A 23,453-nucleotide genomic window follows, 5' to 3' on the forward strand; every position below is an offset into this window, starting at 1 on the left:
TGGAATTTTCCAGACAAGAATGCTGAGGTGGGTTGCCATCTCCTATGCCAGGGGATCTTCCTGACCCAGGGATTGAACCCATGTCTCTTGAATCTCCTGCCTTGGCAGGTGGATTCTTCACCACTGGCGCCACCTGGGAAGCCTGAAACCACAGGGGAAGTAGAGGCAAAAAAAGATAAAAAGGAAAAAACTCGACAGCCCCTAAAATAGTGATGGAGGAAGAGAGGGACCATTTGAAAAACTAGTCAAAATGTTGAAGACAACAATACCAGTAAAACTCAGCTGAGCCTTCCTACTGGAGAAAAGTTGTGACAAAAGGCAATACTTTTGTTGCCTTGAGTAGGACAAGTTACTTAAGAATTAGAAAGTTCAAACATAAGAGAGAAGGGAAGTTCTGAGGAATGGTCACCTGGGTACGGTATGGTTCCCACTTGGCAGTAAGGCAGGGAGGTTTCAGAAAGTCACCTGGGAGAAGGGGTGCCACCCCTGAAATAAGGGGGCAGTAAGAAAAACCACTGGTATGAGATGGGTTGCCTAGTTCTGGGCATTGTTAATGAAAAAAGCAAATGATTTCAGAGGTTTTAAACATTCAGGTGGGAAGACCTAGGCATGTAGGATGTCACCACTCAAACATCCCTGAGCTTTGAAAAAAGAGAGATGTGTTTCAAGTGTCACTCAGGGCAAGGATAGTACATGCAAACAGATTCCTCCACCCCACCCAAGGTTTGCCATGCCCCACAATTATTAAGCTCTTGATGGTGGCAGACTCCATCTGATGGGGACAGCTTCCCCCACGCTGACTAGCATCCTGTCAGAGCTAAAGATTTTCTCTATCCATCCTCCTTTCCTCAGACATCCCCAAAATTTCTGCTTCAGTCTTGGTAAGAGTAACATGAGTCTGCGTTATGCTGAGTCCTGAGGTCAAGAAATCATTCCTCTTGAGATAAATTGACCTTGGAGCTGGGGCTTTTCTTGCATTTTTAATAATTTATGAATGCGAGATTGATACTATGGTAACTGCATGTGTCCTAATAATCTTTAGCCTCTTTGAATAAACAGAATAGAGGAGGTCAGGATATATTCATTCATCTTTGAAAATGCCTCAGATTAAAATCCCTCTGGCTAAGGCTAAGCAGAATAAGAATTTGGGAAGGAAAGAAACCGAAAGCTTAATTTCTTTGAAATTTTGCTTAAGAATTAAGAATTTTGATATCTTAGAATTTAATGTACAAGGAAGTTCTGGGGGATTTAATATTCTCTGTTTAATTTCTCCCCAGATACCTGGCAAGGGGGGGAATCTACCATGTTGGGTTCACTGCTTAACCTTTAATGGGTTCTGTTGGATGACCTAGTTGGGCCTAATTTGGTATGAAAAGTAGAATGAGCAGTGGTTTTTGGCTTGAGGTACAGCATGACTTCTGGGCTTCCCAGGTGGCCCTAGCCGTAAAGAACCCACCTGCTAATGCAGGAGACATAAGAGACACAGGTTCGATCCCTGGGTTGGGAAGGTCCCTTTGAGGAGGGCATGGCAACCCTCTCCAATATTCTTGCCTGGAGAATCCCATGGACAGAGGAACATGATGGGTTACAGTCCATAGGTTCACAAAGAGTCAGACAGGACTGAATTAACATGAATGCATGCAGATACAGCATGACTTCTAGGAACAAAAGCTAGACTATCTGCTCATAGTCCCAGGAGGTAATGGAACAGTGACATATGAGATTCTTGCATCATGAACTTGGAAGCAACTCCCTTGCTCCTGAGTAGCAAGAACTTGATTATAAAGCCCAAAGGGTTAAGAAACCAAAAATCTATAAATGGTAGGGGAATCTTTTCTCCTTGCAGCATCCTCTTTCTCTCGTTTTTGCCAGTGTTGGGAAAAGTAGCTTCTGTTTTTCCCTCTTCCTCATCATTCACTCCTCCCCAGGGAAGAACAATGCTTCAGACTGTTGAGCGGGGAAGGAACCAAGAAGCATCATCATGTGGGCGGGAGGCAGTGATTCTGGGTGTGTGTGCTCTGAAGACCTACCTCTCCCGTTAGGGGTTATTCCAAGCTCTAACTTGGAAGAAAAGAATTAAGATGCCCAAATGATGCTCTTTAACCAAGCCGAGTTCTTCAATCCAGGTGGTTATAATAACAATATAAAATTGATCTTTCCCCTGTGTCTTTTACTCCTCACATCCCTCCAAGTTGGGAACTGATAAAGAGTGTGAGCAATTATCACCCTCAGCTCCCAGCAAATACTGATATTTGTTGAGTAGCTATTATGTTCCAGAAACTATGTTAAAAGTTTTCCAGGCATTGCTTCATTTAGTCCTTGCAAGTCCATGAGACGTACACGTGACAGAGAACCCCAAAGCTTAAAGAGCGGAAGTGACCTGCACAAGCCAGGGATTATCTCAGATGTGAAATTGGATCCAGCCAGTTGACTCTATCCTATCATAATATGCATGCGTGCTAACTCACTTCAGGTGTGTCTGACTCTTTGTGACCCTATGAACTATAGCCTGCCAGGCTCCTCTGCCCATGGGATTCCCCAGGCAAGAATATGGAGTGGGTTGCCATGCCCTCCTCCAGGGGATCTTCCCTACCCAGGGATCGAACACACATCTCTTATGTCTCCTGCATTGGCAGGTGGGTTCTTTACATCTAGCGCCACCTGGGAAGCCCATCCTATCATATAATTCTCTCTTATTGTTTAGAGAAAAGATGAGAACAGAACTCCAGTTCATTCTTGTTGCAGAAATTACAAAATTGTGGAGCCATCAATCTGTTGTGAATACGTTCTAAAGCAGATCTTTCTGAGATCTGTCAAACTAAGTTGCTGCAAAGGCTTGTCTTAAGTTAAATTACAACAACTTGCTTCATACTTTCATTTCTGTGTTCATTATTAATTTATAATACTAATTTCACATCTATGATTTTTTTTACATGAATTCCAAAGGGTCAGTATGTCTAGATCCATCAACTGGTTCTCTGATTCTGCATCCAAATCCAACTTTGACGTGAGAGTATTTTTAACATGTACTTTTAACATTATGAGTAATTAACAGCAAGAGTTTCTAATACAGTCCTGTATAAAAATGATTAAATATTGTCCTATTAGATTCCCTGCTCTAAACCTTCCATTGGAATTTTGCCTCAACTTTTATGTTTTAGCCAATCACATGAGACCATTTAAATTATGACCAAGTCTTTTATAAGATATAAAAACCAAGTGGCTTTATAACCATAAATATCAATAATAAAAATCAATTTAGTTTTAGGCTACCAGTTTGATAATAATCTGAAAATGCAATGCTAAAACCCATAAGCACCTCAAAATTTTATACATATCACCTGTAAAAGAATAAAAAACTGAAGAGCAGGTAACTATCATAACCACATGAGAAATATATTTTGGGCTTTAAGTACATTTAAGAAAATACTTCTACAATTCTTATCAGTGAACTGTATCCACAATAATTCATGAATTATTAAATTATACTTTAATTCTAGATTGAAATTAGTCACTGAGTTAGTCACTCAGTCTTGTCCGACTCTTTGTAACCCCATGGACTATAACCCACTAGATTCCTCTGTCCATGGTATTCTCCAGGCAAGAATACTGGAGTGGGTTGCCATTCCCTTCTGCAGGGGATCTTCCTCACCCAGGGGTCAAACCCAAGTATCCTGCATTGCAGGCAGATTCTTTACCATCTGAGCCAACAGGGAATAGGGCATCTTAAATAAATGTTTGCCTTTGAAAGGAAATGTTGAAGTGTGTCAAATGGAAGGATGCAGAGACCTCCCTTTGAGGCTCCCTGCTGGGGGACTTGTAGGGGTAAGTTTTTACCTCTGAGATGGGTTTCTCATACACATCTTCTCCTATGGACTTCTCCTGGGCCAGGATGGCGTCTCGGTGCAGGACCCGGAGCACTTTCTCTGGCTCCGCAGACCCGTAATGAGCCTCCAGAACCTCAGGCTTAGTTTTCTCCGTCTTCAGCATGTGGATCACATCTTCCCTGGCCTGTGATGGAAAGCACAGCAAGGTCAAACGGTTGACAACATGTATCCTTTGCCGGGCTCACAAAATCAACACGGAGTTTATTGAATATATCCCGTGTCTCGTCACGGTTATTGGCAAATCCACTGGGTGCTTTTTGTTCTTTTTTTTTTTTTTTTTTTTTTTTACCAAAAGCAGATTGGCAAGCAGATACTCTGCTTCAGGTTGCTAGGAAGCAGGCATGCAGAGAAAAGGGTTTGTGCTAATATTAACTACATAAAAATTGCTGTAAGTAGAAATGATTCTGAGAAGGGGGAGGACTGCTCCTAGGGGTACTTAGCCCATTTCAGTGCTCATGAGGTCAACGACGATGTAAAGTTTTCTATTTATGCCCTCAATGTAGTACTCAAATCTGGCTTAAAATAAAACCCTGCTCTCTCCCCTTCTGGTTTTTACTCCATGTGTAATTAACAAAAACAACCTTTATTAGCGATTTCCTGTTTCCCATCAAGTGATCCATCTTGCACAGTAACACATGGTCGGCAGCTCACATGATGCTGGGTGGGGCTTCTCAATTTAATGTATTCCCACTTGAAGGTGAAAAAAATTTGTTTTTATAATACCAAAAGCATTTTGTATTGGGCTATAGTCGATTATCAATGTTGTCGTTTCAGGTGAACAGCAGAGACTCAGCCATACATAAACATGTATATGAAATTTAACTCCTGTGATATCCAGACTGCCAGTCAGAGGAGTCAGGTTGATGGAATGGGAGTTGTTCTTTTGTTTTTTTAGCAAAATTTTAGTGTCTTGTTCACGCTCTTGAGAAAACCACATGATCATAGGCTTTCAGTCCTATTGACTGTGGTCCGCATCACATAATACAAATATATCTGAATATATTTCCTACTGATGAGGACTGATGAACTTTGTAGCTATGATGGAACTGACATTTACTAAACGTACTCCCATTTGGTTGTATACTTGTTTTTCCAGTAAAGGTGATGGGTACGAAGTACCCTGACTTCATCCCAGCTTGTACCAAAGAACAAACTGGTGGCAACAGAATTTCAGTCTGTGACAGTGGAGGAGATTTTTTTCCCCTATGTGATGCTAATAGTGGGTTTTAAATCATAAACCTGGCTCATTATCACAGCATTCTAAAGAAAGGAGCTAACTCTTATCTCTGAGACAGGACCCCTAGTATAAAGTTTGTCTTTCATGAGATTTCTTGCTTTTATTGCTTTTTCGTAGTCTCTGAATTCATCTAATTCCAAATGGCCAAAGATGAATTTATCACAGAAACGTCAATAGACTGGAATTTGCAGATTTTCCCCATATTGTTTCTGCCACATATACATGTGTTCTTTCAAGACAAAGATGGAAAATATTAATTTTGAAGAAACCAGTGGTTTGGGATTAGTGAGAAAGTGTAAGTCAGAAAATAGTTTAATGGAAAGGCAATGTGTTTCCGTGCAGGGCAAAAGGACAAAGCACAGACACAGCGTCAGGCTAGCTATGCAGCGTTTTTTGCAAACCTGTGGCGGATTCATTTTGATATTTGGCAAAACTAATACAATTATGTAAAGTTTAAAAATAAAATAAAATTGGAAGAAAAAAAAAAAAAAAAAAAAGAAAGAGGTGCCTGCTTCTTCCAGGAGTCACAGCTCTGAGTTAGGGTGCAGCCTGCCTAGCGTGAAAAGTGGACTCCTACCGAGTCCTTTGCCAGGCACCCCTGTACAAGGCCCAGCTCCACATCTGTGTATGGTGATCTTGTCCTGAAGGAGTCCAAGGTATGTCCATTGTTATCAGACAGTGTAAACAAAGAGCTTTACAACTGTAAATAGGTAGCTATTTTAGTTTAAAAGTTTAAGCTATCTGGTTCAAAAATATGTAAATATTATTGGTATGTTTCTTTTTAACCAAATCTTTCGAATTCTCTTAGAAGAAAACAACTGATATGAAACACCCATTTCTTCTCTCCCTAAAAAATGTGCTTATGCTTGAACTGTATTGATTGTGATATACTACATATACCACACATTTCATTCTGAGTTCAATTACCCTAGACACCAATTACCAAAGGAAAAGAGGTCATGGTTATGTAACATTGTGCATTATATATTTAGAATCACATTATTCATCAGGAACTAAAAGCTTTTTAATTGCTGTAATAATAATCATGGAAGGAATATACATGTTGCCTATAAATCACTTATTTAAAATGGTTTAATATGGTAAATCAGTCATTCATAATTCACTAATTAAACCATGGTATCTGTTTCATCAGTGAAATAATGAAGATGTGATCACAATAAATATTTTTTATTACTTTAAACATGACTCAATAATTGAATCATGATTCAATTAAATAAAACCACTTTACATCTCTGCTTTGAGAGTCTTGTTAATTTTTGTAGAAAGGAATGAAATTCAAAGTGTAAGAAAGTTCCTGTTGTTGAACATGACTGTTTTCACATGGAAGTTTTACCACAAGCAAGCAGTTAAAGTCTTAGGGTTCTGGGAAGCTGTTAAATAAACCACTGTATTTAAAGATGTAAAACAACCAGAGGGAGAAATACTTTGAAGAGAGTTTAAGAAAGGAGAGAGAAGGAGATCAGAGGGAGAAGAGACAATGAAAATGTTTAGTTGACTTAGCCATGATGATGGGGAATGAACAGAAGATTAGGGTATAGAAACAGGCACAGAGGGATCCCATCCTTTCTTCCATCCTACATAGTAACCCTTCCTGCCAAGGGAGGCCTACAGAGTCCAAGAACAAAGATGGCCATGCTGAATTGAAACCGCACTCCAGGGAACAACGGGTTGTCTCAACTGGCTGCATAAAGAGCTGATCCAAAACATTTGAGGGCAGCAGAGAGCCGCTCTGCAAAGCCCAAGGCCAACAGGTGAATGTGTGATTCATTCACCAAGTGAAAGGTGGGTCTCTGGACTTTGGGGCTTCCCCAGTGGCTTAGCTGTAAAGAATCCACCTGCAAGTCAGGAGCTGCAGGAGGTGTGAGTTCGATCCCTGGGTCGGAAAGATCCCTGGAGGATGGCATGGCAACCCACTCCAGTATTCTTGCCTGGAAAATCCCATGGACAGAGGAGCCTGGTGAGTCCATTGGGTCGCAAAGAACTGGACATGACTGAAGCGGCTTAGCATGCACACACACTGTGGACTTGGCTGTCAAAGTAGGGAGGGAGGCAACAGAATAAGACACAGGAGAGGTGGAGCCCACACAGGTGACATAGTTCAAAAGAGGGCTGAATCCAGTCATCCCTTCAATAAATATTTTTGCACATTCAGTATTGGAGATATAATTGCACTCTGAGGCATTGCACTCTAGAGGGAAACCACAAAAACAATCGAAAGACATTTACATTATAACACGGTAAGCCTTAGGACGGAGGAGATATCAAAGACTAAGAACTTCAGAAGAGTCTTTATGACTTGAATCTGAGCTGAGAGGAGGCTTCCTGGAGAAAGTGACATGAAATCTCACATGAGTACTTCAGCTGGATAAAGACAGGTGGAGCTAGGGTAAGACTGTTCTTGGCCAAGGGAAGCCTGTAGGCAAAGGTCAAACTGAATGGATTTAGATGCCTGCGCTGAGGCCACAGGAGGCTAGAGTGATAAACAAGGGACAAGTCATGAAAAGCCTGTAAACCAGACAGTGAGTGTGCGTTTTATCATGAAATAGCAAGAAACCTTGGACTTTCTTTTTGTTTGTTTGTTTGTTTTGTTTGGGCTGAGCTGGGTCTTCATTGCTGTGCCCAGGCTTTCTCTAGTTGCAGTGAGACTAGTCTAGAGACTAGACTACGGGGGCTACTCTGTGGTTGTGGTGTGCGGGCTTCTCACTACGGTGGCTTCTTTTGTTGCGGAATGCAGACTCCAGGTGCATGGGCTTCAGTCGTTGCAGCTTGCAGGCTCAGTAATTGAGGCTCACGTGCTCTAGAGCGTGGGCTCAGTGGTTATGGTGCATGGGCTTTGTTGCTCCTCAGCTTGTGGAATCTTCCCAGAGCAGGGATTGAACCTGTGTCCCCTGCATTGGCAGGCACATTCTTATCCACTGGGCCACCAGGAAAGTCTGAGCCTTGGAATTTCTGAGCCACAGAATTGTGACATGGTCAGATTGGTGTGATAGAAAGCTCATTCCCTGTGTTAAAAACGCACAGATTCTGAATCAGCATGTCTAATGGTGCGATCCAGAAACTGTGATTAATGCAAAGCTGCACTGAGACATCACTGTGTTCGTGTGCTTGATCGTGTTCAACTCTTTGTGACCCCCATGGGCTAGAGCCCACCAGAGTCCTCACTGTGTGCATGAGTGCTAAGTCGCTTAAGTCATGCACAACTCTTTGCGACACTGTGGACAGTAGCCTGCCAGGCTCCTCTGTCCCAGGGATTATCCAGACAAAAATATGGGAGTGGGTTGTCATGCCCTTCTCCAGGGGACCTTCCCAACCCAGGGGATCAAACCTAAGTGTCTTTACATCTCCTGCATTGGCTGACAGCTTCTTTACCACTAGCCCCACCTGGAAAGACCAGGCTCCTCACTACTTTAGGTCAATTCAACACCAAAAGCACTTAAATTATCTGCTATGTTAGCTCAAGCCCCCCAGCAGGACCATCTGATTCCCAAGGATGTGCTTGCCCCAGAGGTTTCTCCTGTTCTCATTGGGTCTTCAATCTCACTGATCTTCACCAAGGAATTGTGGTCACTTGAGACCACCAATATAAACCAGGAGGGTTGCAGGGAACTGGTGAAAGTATTTGCTACCTCTGTGCAAATGAAGGTGACCAACTCTCTCATTTTGGGACTAAGAAGAACAAAATCCCACAAAACTGGACTTTGGCAAATCAGGACAGTCCCAGGCAAACTGGGATGAGTTGGTTATGCAAGGGCAAACAGGGAGTGGATAGGAGACTGGATATTCCAAAATGTTCCTACATCTTGCAGGGCAGCCATGATGGACTTACTCTACTCAAGAACTGAATTTCACTGACAGTGTTTCCAGAACTTAGCTTTCTTCAAAGGCACAGTTCCAATGTTGATGACTGTGCCTGGTGACAACTTTAACTATGTTTTAAACTTGTGGGATTTTTTAATCTTTGGGAAAATCCATGATGAGTGAGAGACAATATTTAGTGTTTATGCCCATGTGACAAAGACATTCCGCACTTCTAAATGGGTACATGTCTAACTCTGGGAGGATGGGGAATCAAGATGAGCCACTGAACTTCAAATTCAACACGGTGCCTCCTCTTGAAGCTCTCAGATTAGTTAAAGACTTGGGGTGGGTGGTAAGTAGTTTAAAACTCTTTCAGAACATTGATACAATATTAATATTGACTTGAATGTTTAGGGCAAAACAGAAGACTTAGAAAACATTTGCTTGAGGTGAACAGCTTGGGACAGCTTCTTAGATGGTGCCACCATGATCCCCAGCATGATGGTCCACTTACTTAAGTTGAGAGGGAACACAGCCAGGTAGGAAGTTTGAGATGCCTGCTCCTAACTGCTGACATTGCACACCTCAAACAAGCCATGCCCTGCTAAGAGTGGTTGACCTTGAATGGGGGATATATTTTGAAGACAGAATAAATTTATTTCTATGCTTCTCTGGAAGAAACAGAATGTCACCGTTTTTAAAAACTATCACTTTTTCATATATTTAATTTGCTACCTAAATATGAATATGAATATCACTGCATTGAGCTAAGGGACCCTAGGAAAGATGGTCCTGGAAGACTAACATATACCCATTCTGTAAATACTTTCCCATTCTGGGAACTCAACTCAATGTTCTGTATCTATTTAAATAAGGTAATTTATTAGTTTACTTGGCCTCCTTGTCTCCTAGGCTGTGAGCTGCTTTGAGGTCAGGGACTATGTCTACAGTGTCTACTAAAAGAGTGCCTGCCTGCATGATAGCAACTCAGTAAATATTTGTTAAAAGAAAGAAAATTAAAATTAATTGATGTAAAGTCAGAGAGGCATAAACTGACACTGAAAAGCTCAGAACAACCTTAACTAGCCTTGTTTAAAAGATCTAAACAATTACATTTTTCAACTTCTGCTCTTCCATCTGACATTCTTGTCTACAGTTTAGGAGTCACTTTCTTCTTCTGAAGTTTATTCCAAAAAGAAAATATGTAAACTGAATAAGGAAAAACAGTGCATTCCATCAGAATGTTACTACAGGAAACAAACTATCTTTAAATCTCATACAAATTGAATTATACTGTTCTTTCTAGTTAGGTAAAATGGAATATTATAAACGTATTAGAAGAATAAAAGCTATGTAATTTATGGTAGTATTAGCTATCACTATAGAAATTAGTGGGGTTTTTTTTTCCTTTTTTTCTCCCCATTTTTTCCCATTTTTTTTCCCTCCTCAATGTTAGAAAGCAAAGGTAACATAATTTGTGCCACAGCAACATACAAGGAGAAGATTCAGACATGGTTAAAGGGCCATTAGGACTAAAAATGTGTGTTTAAGTTTTTCTCTAGAAATTTCTCTCTATAACTCTATGGTTAATAGTAGCCTAAAAGTCTCTATACAGCTTGTTCATTAAAGATCACTTTTTTGTAGCACTTCAGCTGAACTATCCAAAAAAAAAAAGCTTTTATTAAAATATCACTCAAGACAGAGGGGACATATGTATACCTATGGCTGATCCATGTTGATGTATGACAGAAACCAACACAATATTGTGATTATTCTTCAGTTAAAAATACATACATTAAGAAAAAAGAAATATCACAAGCAGAACTTCCCTGGTGATCCAGTGGTTAAGAATCCGTTTGCCAATTTAGGAGACATGGGTTCAAACCCTGGTCCAGTAAGATTCCACATGCCCCGGGGCAGTGAAGCCTGTGTGCCGTAACTACTGAGCAGGCTCTGGAGCCCGAGTTCCACAGTAAGAGAAGCCACGCAATGAGAAGCCTGCACACCACATCAGGGTAGCCCCTGCTCACCACAGCTAGAAAAAGCCCACACACAGCAACAAAAGCCTAGTGTGGCCAAAACTAAATACTAAAATTATGTTTTAAAATCACAAGCAGATGCTATTTTCATATTAAAACTTGCTTACCATGATAGCTTGAATTTATTAAAGGAAAATTCCTCAAAATCCCAATGATTTTTTTGTTTGTTTGTTTTGCAGTAATAGAAGAATCCATTCTAAAGTGCATATGGAATTTCAAGAGACAACAAATGTCCAAAAGGGACAGCCAAAGAGCCAGTCTCGAAAAAGAACAAAATTCAGGTCTCATACTTTATAATTTCGAAACTTGCTACAAAACTACAGCAATCAAAACATTATGATACTGGCATAAATACAGACATTTAGACCAGTAGAACAGAATAGAGATCCCAGAAATAAAACCTCGTATACATAGTCACGTGATTTTCAGTAAGAATGTCAAGGCTGTTCAATGGAAAAAGGATAGTCTTTTCAACAAATGACGCTGGGAAAACTGGATACCCAGAATGAAGATGGACCCTTACCTTATACAAAAATTAACTCAAAACAAATAAAAAACCTGAATGGAGAGCTAAAACTCCTAGAAGAAAACATAGGGGAAAAACTTCATGGTATTGGATTTGGCAATGATTTCTTGGATATGACACCAAAAGCACAAGCAATAAAAGAAAAAATAGATAAATGGAACTATATCAAAACTTAAAACTTCTGTGTATCAAAGAACAGAATTGACAGAAAAGCAACCCACAGAATGGGAGAAATTATTTGCATATCATGTTTGATAAAGGATTAACATCCAGAATATATATAGAATTGCTATAACTCAACAACAAAATCTGACTTTACAATGGGCAAAGGACCTAAACAGACATTAATTTTTAAAATTTTATTGAAGTATAGTTGAGGTACAATATAAGTCAAAGGTATAAAATATAGTGATTCATAATTTTTTAAGGTTATACTCCACTTATAGTTATATAGAATATTGGCTATATTCCCTATGTTGTACAGTATATCCTTGCAGTTTATGCCTAATAGTTTGCCCCTTTTAATCCCACGCCCTTATACTACCCTTCCCTCCCCCCACTGGTAACCACTAGTTTGTTCTGGATAGATGTGAATCTGCCGCTTTTTTGTTGTTGTTATATTCACTAGTTTGTTGTATTTTTTTGATTCCCCATATAAGTGATATCATACAATATTTTTGTCTTTCTCTGCCTGACTTTCACTAGCATAATGCCCTTCAGGTCCATCCATGGCGTTACAAATGGCAACATTTAGGGGGTTTTTATGGCTCTGTGTGTGTATGTATGTATATAGGCTCAGTTGTGTCCAACTCTTTGCAACCCTATGGACTATATAGCCAGTCAGGTTCCTCTGTCCATGGAATTTTCCAGGCAAGAATAGTGAGTGGATTGTTATTTCCTACTCCAGGAGATCTTCCCAATCCTGGAGTTGAACCCAAGTCTCTTTATATCTCCTGCATTGGCAGGCAGATTCTTTACCACTGTGCCACCTGGGAAGCCCCTTGCTACATCTTTTTTTATCCATTCATCAACCTAAGTGTTGATGGACACTTAGGTTGCTTCCATATCTTGGAAATTATAAATAATGCTGCTGTGAATGTTGAGGTGCATGTATCTTTTTGAATTAGCATTTTTTTTTCCGATACACACATGGGGTTGCCAAGGAGTCAGACATTATTTAGCAACTAGTTAACAACAACAAAAACCTAAATAGGTATTTCTAAGGTATACAAATGGCCAGCAAGAACATGAAAGGACACTCAATAGTGCTTATCATTATAGAAGTCAAACCACAGTGAGATACCACTTCACACCCATTTGGATGGCTATCATCAAAAACAGTAACAACTATCAACAAGGGTATAGAGAAATTGGAGTCCTTGTACACTGTAAAATGATTTAGGTACAATGGAAAACAGTATGGCAGTTTTTCAAAAAATTACAAATAAATTATTGTATTATCCAGTAATTCCACTTCTGGACATATACCCCAAAGAATTGAAAGCAGGAACACTTACATTTATAGTAGCATTATTCACAATAGCCAAAAGGTGGAATCAACCCAAGTATTCATTGACAGATGGATGGATAAACAATGTGGTCAGTCAGTCAGCCAGTTCAGTTGCTCAGTCATGTCCAACTCTTTGCAACCCCATGGACTGCAGCACGCCAGGCGTCCCTGTCCATCACCAATTCCCAGAGTTTACTCAAACTCATGTCCATTGAGTTGGTGATGCCATCCAACCATCTCGTCTTCTGTTGTTCCCTTCTCCTCCTGCCCTCCATCTTTCCCAGCATCAGGGTCTTTTCCAATGAGTCAGTTTTTCTCATCAGGTGGCCAAAGTATTGGAGTTTCAGCTTCTGCATCAGTCCTTCCAATGAATATTCAGGATTGAGTTCCTTTAGGATGGACTGGTTGGATCTCCTTGCTGTCCAAGGGACTCTCAAAAATCCTCTCCAACACCACAATTCAAAAGCATCAATTCTTTGGCACTCAGCTTTCTTTATAGTCCACTCTCACATCCATACATAACTACTGGAAAAACCACAGCTTTGACTAGACAGACCTTTATTGGCAAAGTAATGTCTGCTTTTTAATATGCTGTCTAGGTTGGTCATAACAATGTGATATATACATACAAAGGCTTTCCTGGTGGCTCAAATGGTAAAGAATCTGCCTGCAAGGCAAGAGACCCAGGTTCAATCAAGAAGATCCCCTGGAGAAGGGCATGGCAACTCACTCCAGTATTCTTGTCTAGAGAATTCCATGGACAGAGGAACCTGGTGGGCTACAGCCGAGAGGGTCACAAAGAGTCACACGTGATTGAGTGACAAACACACGTATACATATAATGCAGTGTTACTCATACTTTTTAAAAAAAAGAAATTCGGTCATATGCTCCAACATGGATGAACCTTGAAGACACTATGCCAAATGAAATAAGCTAGTCACAAAAAGACAAATACTATATGATTCCATTTACATGAGGTACTTAGAAAAGTCAAATTCATAGAGACAGAAAGTGGACTGGTGGTTGGCAGGGGCAGGGGGGAAGGAGGATGGACAGTGATTGTTCAGTGGGAACAGAGTTCTGGGTTTGGAAGATGAGAAGCTTTCTGCAGATGGATGGATGGTGGTGATAATACACTAGGTGAATGCATTTAATGCTGATGAATGGTACACTTAAAAATGGTTACGATGGTAAATTTTATATTATGTATATTTTGCCCCAGTTTAAAAAAAATTAGAAGTACCACTTTGTTATCCCCCCAAAAATGCAAATAAGAAAATACAAATCACCCTCAATCCTTTATCTAGAGAATACCACTTTTTTGAATAAAAAGGTAAAATTCCATGTAATAAATTGTAAAAGTACAGTCATATTTTCCTTGTGGTTACTTAGCTGAACATCACAGTCATCCATGGATTTAAACATTTTCATGACTTGTGTGGTTTTTTTTTTTTCTTTTTTACCACTTTGGGATATTAATAGCAAGACAGCTGCTATGTCCCAGATTAGAAATTAGATAAGGCCACAGGTTGCCCCCTGCGGTGCTGTGATTCTGTAGTGTATAATTTCTTAAATTCTGAAAGACTGCAGGCTCTTGGTACTGTGCTAATGAAGACCCTGGGCAGAGACCTTAAATGGCCCACCCCTATATGCAATCAGGTCCCGCAGACAGGGTCCAGCTTTCTGTGAGCGGGTTGAGAAGCTGAATTCCATAAAACGTGGGCGAAGTGATTGCTAAGGCACAACTACATGGTTTCTCGCTGTGGTTATTTATCCAGCTCCGTAAATTTAACCCTCTCAACAGAAGCCAGCCAGAGGAGACGCAGGACTAACAGAGCATCTGTGCAGACGTGACACCACGCGTCTCTCTACAGAGCCCTCTGGTCCAACGCTGCTATTTATTTATGTAAATTTTGTTCACCTCCCCACTTCATCCTATGATTGTCTCCTCCACAGATGGTCCCTTCAAGAATTTTCTCAAGCTTGAGTGAAATCCCTCTATGTAATCTTGTCTGGAGGATTGACTGACAGGGCTATTTGCATGAGGGACTGAGGCTCTTCCTGGGAAAGAGCTCGTCCCCGGCGGGGGGAGGAAGGGCGCCATTTTGGCCGAAGGACAATAGGGCAGGGTCAGAGGGCAAGGGTCAGTCTGAGTGCAGCCCAGCGCCTGTCACTCCAACGTGCCCCCCAGCTCAGCCCCCTCGACCCACGCCTGGGTCCGAGGGTGAAGGATTGCCCTTAAAGAACCCAGTAAGAACTAGAGGAATTGGTAAATTAAAATGCAGCAGTAAGCAGGAAAGGCGGGAAGGGGCAGCCCCTCTCTGTGTGGGGGGCATCCTGCTCTCAGGATGGACGCATAGGTTGAACCCCCTTCAAGAAGACATCAACTGACAGACACGGAGGAGAGAGCCCTGGATCGCAGACAGCCGTGCGGGCTGTACCTTCAGAACAGCAGGCCTCACTGCAGTAGGCTGGAGGGGGAAAGAGCAGGGGCAAAGGTCAAATGGTAGCCCAGAGCAGGGTGTGCAACACGTGTGGGCCACCCTCTGAGGACTCCCTGCGTGCTGGGGAGAAACCTAAGGGGCCTGGTATCCCCACAGAGCAGGCGGGGGCGGGGGCAGGAGAGGGAAAGGATAGTTTCTTTGATCTTATTTTTATCCTCCCACTGGTGAGGACTGGGAAACACAAGTAATACTCTTTAAAAGAGAAAATATTGCCTGTCAAAAAGATAAGGACATATCGCCTAGATAAAATTTATAGGGGTGGTTTCTTTGAATCGTATAACACGAAATTCCTTTGGATTTGTTGTGCTTTTTGATGTATTCATTTCAGCCTCTGACCTAAGTGAATTCTATATTGATGGCATTTGACCAAATTAGAAAAACTAGAGTTTCATTTTTTGAACAAAAACACAAGAAAATCTCAGCCATTATGAACCTACAGGGCATGAAGTAACTAAAAAATACTTACTTTAAAAAACAGAGATTTTTCCATTGTAGGGGTTTGGGAGTAGGATGAACTCCCATAGTGAATTCATTTAGAATTCAAATGAATTCTGAAGGCCCTCTTCTCTTAAAGAGAATATAATATGCATAAGATAATGTCTTTTTGAGAACTTGGAATGGTCATTCTAAGTATCAGCTCTTCAGATATACTGAAGATGTTTATTGTTACATGCTTTCTTAACCCACTTGCTTTTTTGTCTTCATCTTTAAACAAGTTGCTGATGGTAACTTACAGCTAATATTTTCTCCTACTCAGAGAAGCAGTGCAGTGAAAACAGTATGCAGTTGGGTCTTTTGAGTTGGGCTTCTCTTGTGGCTCAGCTGGTAAAGAACCCGCCTGCAATGTGGGAGACCTAGGTTTAATCCCTGGGTTGGGAAGATCCCCTGGAGAAGGGAAATGCTATCCACTCCAGTATTCTGTCCTAGAGAATTCCTTGGACTGTATAGTGCATGGGGTTGCAAAGAGTCGGACACGACTGAGCGACTTTCACTTTCACCTTTGAGTTAGAACATACATCAGCACTGCTGCTAGTGTGACCTTGAATGAGTGAGTTAGCTTCTCTGAACTCAGTTTCTTCATCTGTAAAATGGGCACAGCAGTAGTTCCTTTACAGATTTTACTTGCGCTGATGTATAAAAGGATCTGGCAAATGTTAGCTACCCTGCCTTTTGTGACCCAGTCACACTGTGGCTCTGCTAATGTGACCTTCAGTCGGTTAGCTCGAACTTCATCTTCCCCATCTGTAAGAGATTGAAATATATGTGACGTGATTAATATAGTGCCTGGAGTACTGTGGCTGCCCAATAAAAGGCAACTTCCTCTTTTTTCTTTTCTCATAGGACTAAATTGACTGATGTGCAACAGCTAGATCTACTGAGCAACACAGCCAAAAGCCTTTCCACAGGGCCTTCCGTGATGGTCCAGCGGTTAAGAATCCACCTTACAGTGCAGAGGATGCAGGTTCAAACCCTACTCAGGGAACTAAGACCCCCCACCTGCCTCAGGGCAAGTAAGCCCACAAGGCACAGCTAGAGAAGCCCCTGGGAGAAAGCCCGTGTGCCACAATGAAGACCCAGCACAGCAAAAAAAAAAAAAAAAAAAAAGCCATTCCACAAACAGCACCAGTTAGTCAAAGCCTAAGGCAGTTCTCCTCCTCCCTGTGGTTGTCCGTTTCCTGTGACTCCCCAAACCACTCGTAACAATCCTGTGACTCCCGGGCCTCCGGCTTCCCAGACAATGGCAGCCCCCGCGCCTCCGGACCTCCCGCACAATTTGTTGGTGATTTGAAGGAGCAGCTTCCTGTCTAATTCAAGAATCTGGACTCCACGGTTTATGCTAGAGTCTGCAGTTTCTTCATCACCCGAGTCAAAAGTTTATACTGCAGCAGAAATGACTTGACAGTTTTTCCTAAACTTTTCTGGGTATTCTATTTAAAACCTGGCATCAATAAGAAACAATGTCAAACAGCGCATCTTGTGCTAGGACTCGGGCTGGACCGGCATTGCCTCTAACTGAAGGTGCAGCCCAAGTCAGGCCCTCTGATTTAGGAAAAGAAAAGGAAGTGAAGAATTAGAAATGTTCATTTCTTATATTGCATCTTTGGTGTTTAATAAAATTCCTGTGAGTTCCTAGTTGGAAAGTCCTTTTTTTTTTTTTAAAAGAAAGGAGATCCTTGAAAAAGTCACAGTATCTGTTTGTGATTGGCTAACAGCTTTTATGGACACCATTTGGCTCTCTGCTGCCAAATCTCAGGTTGAAATGCCAAATCTACCTTTTCAAAGAGAGAATGTAGTTAATCACATCTGCTTATACAATTCCCATGCTTTTTCACTCTCGGGCCACATTCAAAATTTTTATTAAGAAAACCTCACGTGTGCTGTTATCTAAGTGCTAGTGCTCTGCGATTTGAGAACAGGTGTAAAATGTGCAGACCTGCCCTTCCCGTCGCCTGATACTTCTCTAATCCTATACTCATCACTTTGTAACCACCATGGCTTGTTCTCTCCCTCTGGGAAAGACTGGGAGGTCAGAAGCCTCTTGTTCTCTTGTGAACCCAGCTGCTAGCACAGGGATCAACTCATTAACTTTGTGAAATGTGTAAGTAAAATGTTTGTATGTGTGTTTTGTGCATGTATCCTCTTTATTTAACACCAACGTCCCGTGTTTCCACTCTTCTAAACATGTATATTTTCTCTTTTGAGGACAGAAGAGTTTCTTTAAAATCTACCTTTTACCTTTCACTTGGGCTTCCCTGGTGACTTTAGTAGGTAAAGAATCCACCTGCAATGTGGGAGACTCCAGTTTGATCCCTGGGTCGGGAAGATCCCCTGGAGGAGGGCATGGCAAACCACTCCAGTATTCTTGCCCAGAGAATCCCATGGACAGAGGAGCCTGGCGGGCTGCAGTTCATGGGGTCGCAAAGAGTTGGGAATGACTGAGCAACTAAGCACAGCACACAGAAAGCTTAGGCCCCAAAGGTGTTAGCTTATTACTTCTGCACATGTTCATGAAATCTCCATCAAATCTTCCCATGATTCAGGTTCCCTGTTGTATACAAGGAACAAATACAGATGAACAGCTGTTGATTTTCATTATCTGCAACAGTTGTTTTCGGTAAAGTTACCACAGATAGTGAGTTGGGGCACACAGAACCATTGCTCCTGGGAAAAATGTAGTTAGGTTCCCACAAGTCTCTCATCACAATAATTTCATCATCCATCAGTATATAACCTTGTTTTATGTGTTTCTTTGTTTAAAGATAGATAAGTGAATGATAGAATGAACACACATTTCCCCCTGACTTTGCAGGGGAAAAGCTTTTTCTCTGAAATGACAAAGAAAAAGATTAGAGATTCCACTTGTTAAAAAAAAAAAAATCATAGCTAATTAAGTGCCTACAAAACATGTTTGTAACAACTATGATGAACTTCTCTAGTAGCTTAGTGGTAAATAATCTGCCTGTTTTGTAGGAGACATAGGGGACTCAGGTTCGACCCCTGGGTCAGGAATATCCTCTTGAAAAGGAAATGGCTATCCACTCCAGTATTGTTGCCTGGAAAATCCCATGGACAGAGGAGCCAATTCACTATAGTTCATCAGTGCAGTTCAGTTGCTCAGTCGTGTTCAACTCTTTGTGATCCCATGGACTCCAGCACGCCAGGCTTCCCTGTCCATCACCAACTCCCAGAGTTTACTCAAACTCTTCTCCATTGAGTCAGTGATGCCATCCAATCATCTCATCCTCTGTCATCCCCTTCTCCTGATTTCAATCTTTCCCTGCATCAGGGTCTTTTCAGTTCTTCGAATCAGATGGCCAAAGTATTGGAGTTTCAGCTTCAGCATCAGTCCTTCCTTCAGGACTGGTTTCCTTTAGGATTGACCCGTTTGATTTTCTTGCTGTCCAAGGGACTCTCAAAAGTCTTCTCCAACACCACAGTTCAAAAGCATCAATTCTTCAGTGTTCAGCTTTCTTTATAGTCCAACTCTCACATCCATATATGTCTACTGGGAAAACCATGGCTTTGACTAGACGGACCTCTGTTGGCAAAGTAATGTCTCTGCTTTTTAATATGCTATCTAGGTTGGTCATAACTTTTCTTCCAAGGAGCAAGCGTCTTTTTATTTCATGGCTATAGTCACCATCTGCAGTGATTTTGGAGCCCCCCCAAAATAAAGTCTGTTACTGTTTCCACTGTTTCCCCATCTATTTACCATGAAGGGATGGAACCAGATGCCATGATCTTAGTTTTTTGAATGTTGAGTTTTTTTTTTTTTTTACAGGGTTATCGTTACCATCTTTCTAAATTCCATATATATGCGTTAGTATACTGTATTGGTGTTTTTCCAATGTATGTATTGGTGTTTTTCCAATGAATGTTGAGTTTTAAGCCAACTTTTTCACTTTCTTTCAGTTTCAAGAAGAGGCTCTTTAGTTCTTTGCTTTCTGCCATAAGGGAGGTGCATATCTGAGGTTATTGATATTTCTCCCGGCGATCTTGATTCCAGCTTGTTCTTCTTCCAGCCCAGCATTTCACATGATGTACTCTGCATATAAGTTAAATCAGCAGGGTGGCAATATACAGCCTTGATGTACTCCTTTCCCAATTTGGAACCAGTCTGTTGTTCCATGTTCAGTTCTAATTGTTGCTTCCTGACCTACATGTAGATTTCCCAGGAGGCAGGTTAAGTGGTCTGATATTCCCATCTGTTGAAGGATTTCCACAGTTTGTTGTGATCCACACAGTCAAAGGCTTTGGCATAGTCAGTAAAGTAGTAGATGTTTTTCTTGAACTCTCTTGCTTTTTTGATGATCCAACAGATGTTAGCAATTTGCTCTCTGGTTCCTCTGCCTTTTCTAAATCCAGCTTGAATATCTGGAAGTTTATGGTTCATGTACTGTTGAAGCCTGGCTTGGAGAATTTTCAGTGTTACTTTGCTAGCATGTGAGATGAATGCAATTGTGCGGTAGTTTGAGCATTCTTTGACATTGCCTTTCTTTGGGATTGGAATAAAAACTGACCTTTCCAGTCCTGTGGCCACTGCTGAGTTTTCCATATTTGATATTTCCATATTGAGTGCAGCACTTTCACAGCATCATCTTTTAGGATTTGAAATAGCTCAACTGGAATTCCATCACCTCCACTAGCTCTGTTCCTAGTTATACTTCCTTAGATGTCTGGCTCTCAGTGAGGGATCACAGCATTGTGGTTATCTGGGTCATGAAGATCTTTTTTCATAGTTCTTCTGTGTATTCTTGCCACCTCTTCTTAATATCTTCTGCTTCTGTTAGGTCTATACCATTTCTATCCTTTATTGTGCCTATCTTTGCATGAAATGTTCCCTTGGTATCTCTAATTTTCTTGAAGAGATCTCTAATCTTTCCCATTCTATTGTTTTCCTCTATTTTTTGCACTGATCACTGAGGAAGGCTTTCTTATCCCTCCTTGCCATTCTTTGGAACTCTGCATTCAAATGGGTATATCTTTCCTTTTCTCCTTTGCCTTTAGCTTTTCTTCTTTTCTTAGCTATTTGTAAGGCCTCCTCAGACAATCATTTGGCCTTTTGCATTTTTTTCCCCCTTGGGGGTGGTCTTGATCACTGCCTCCTGTACAATGTCACAAACATCTGTCCATAGTTCTTCAGGCACTTTGTCTATCAGATCTAGTCCCTTAAATCTATTTCTCACTTCCACTGTATAACTGTAAGGGATTTGATTTAGGTCATACCTGAATGGTCTAGTCGTTTTCCCTACTTTCTTCAATTTAAGCCTGAATTTGGCAATAAGGAGTTCATATTCTGAGCCACAGTCAGCTCCCAGTCTTGTTTTTGCTAACTGTATAGAGCTTCTCCATCTTTGGCTGCAGAGAATATAATCAATCTGGTTTCAGTATTAACCATCTGGTGACGTTCATGTGTGGAATCTTCTCTCGTGTTTTTGGAAGAGGGTTTTTGCTATGACCCAGTGCATTCTCTTGGCCAAACTCTATTAGCCTTTGCCCTGCTTCATTCTGTATTCCAAGGCCAAACTTGCCTGTTACTCCAGGTATCTCTTGACTTCCTACTTTTGCATTGAAGTGAAGTGAAGTGAAGTGAAGTCGCTCAGTCGTGTCCGACTCTTTGCGACCCCATGGACTGCAGCCTACTGGGCTCCTCTGTCCATGGGATTTTCCCAGCAAGAATACTGGAGTGGGTTGCCATTTCCTTCTCCAGGGGAACTTCCCGACCCAGGGATCGAACCCGGGTCTCCCGCATTGTAGGCAGACGCTTTACCCTCTGAGCCACACTAGAAGGTCTTGTAGGTCTTCATAGAGCCATTCAACTTCAGCTTCTTCAGCATCACTGGTTGGGGCATAGACTTGGATTACTCTGATACTGAATGGTTTGCCTTGGAAATGAACAGAGATCATTCTGTCGTTTTTGAGGCTGCATCCAAGTAATGCATTTCAGACTCTTTTGTTGACTATGATAGCTACGCCATTTATTCTAAGGGAATCCTGCCCGCAGTAGTAGATATAATGGTCATCGGAGTTAAATTCACCCATTCTAGTCCATTTTAGTTTACTGATTCCTAAAATGTCAATGTCACTCTTGCCATCCCCAGAATATATCACACGCATATAATTTAAATAAGCAGGGTGACAGTATACAGCTTTGATGTACTCGTTTCCCAATTTGGAACCAGTCAGTCCTGTCATTTATGAGATTTCACCCAAGTACTGCATTTCGGACTCTTTTGTTGACGATGAGGGTTACTCCATTTCTTCTAAAGATTCTTGCCCACAGTAGTAGATATAATGGTCATCTGAATTAAATTCACCCATTCTCATCTGTTAATGTACAATGGTCTTTTTGAGGTGCACAAACCATTATAAAATATAAAAATTCTTTACCCTTCTCTAAGAACTAATTTTTATGGGCTTCCCTGCTGGCTCAGTGGTAAAGAATCTGCCTGCTAATGGGACTTCCCTGCTGGCTCAGATGGTAAAGCATCTGTCTAGGATGCGGGAGACCTGGGTTCGATCCCTGGGTTGGGAAGATCCCCTGGAGAAGGAAACGGCAATCCACTCCAGTACTATTGCCTGGAAAATCCCTGGACAGAGGAGCCTGGTAGTCTACAGTCCATGGGGTGGCAAAGAGTCGGACACGACTGAGCGACAGGGCTAATGCAGGAAACTTGAGTTCAATCCCTGGGTCAGGAAGATTCCCCTCGAGGAGGAAACGGCAACCACTCCAGTGTTCTTGCCTAGAAAATCCCATGGACAGAGGAGCCTGGTGGGCTACGGTCCATGGGGATCACAAAAGAGTCAGACATGATTTAGTGACTAAACAAACAACAAAGAACTAATTTTCACCCTATTGAGACCAACAGTGCTCTCACTGAGGACACATTTTTCTAAATGATCCATATTGAACTAGTTTTACATTGATAATTAGATAAATGTTTTTTAAAAGAAAGCTCTGGAATGGGTAGTATGAACTCAGAAGAATAAATCTCTAATAGTATAATTTCTCATACTCTGGTACCTAAAATTTTGAAGCAATTATCTTTCTATCATGTCTGAAATTGCTTATGTAAGTAAACATCTATTCCCACAAACACGTCTGTCTCTGTATATGTAATATGAAATTACTATGTATTTTTCAGAGAAGATAGAGTTGAATTTAATAACAACCAATTCTTAAATTATACCCAAGTGTGAACAAAATTATTTTCATGGACATTATTCATTTCTCTTAGCCCCATTCTATAGATGAAGAAAATAAGGCTCAATGGATTAAATAGCTTGCCCAAGGTTACATGATTTGTAAGAAACAGAGTTATCTGATTTCAAAATATTTATTCCTTCCATTACAAGTTGCTCTGGGAGTCAATACCAGTTTTGTGTGAGAATATGTTATAAACACAAAGCAAGGGAAGACCCTGGAATG

General features: G+C 41.2%; 1 protein-coding gene across 3 annotated transcripts in view; it reads right to left on the reverse strand.

Annotated features, from left to right (window-relative positions):
- Positions 1-23,453, reverse strand: part of FILIP1 (filamin A interacting protein 1) — a 349,281-nt gene that overhangs the window by 71,013 nt on the left and 254,815 nt on the right. For all 3 annotated transcript variants that reach the window (XM_019967040.2, XM_019967042.2, XM_070795472.1), the window contains exon 3: positions 3,838-4,011. In XM_019967040.2, coding sequence (XP_019822599.1) covers positions 3,838-4,011 — 174 coding nt within the window. The remainder of the gene's footprint in view (positions 1-3,837; positions 4,012-23,453) is intronic.

The sequence above is a fragment of the Bos indicus genome, chromosome 9, assembly GCF_029378745.1.
Source record: "Bos indicus isolate NIAB-ARS_2022 breed Sahiwal x Tharparkar chromosome 9, NIAB-ARS_B.indTharparkar_mat_pri_1.0, whole genome shotgun sequence".
Taxonomy (NCBI): domain Eukaryota; kingdom Metazoa; phylum Chordata; class Mammalia; order Artiodactyla; family Bovidae; genus Bos; species Bos indicus.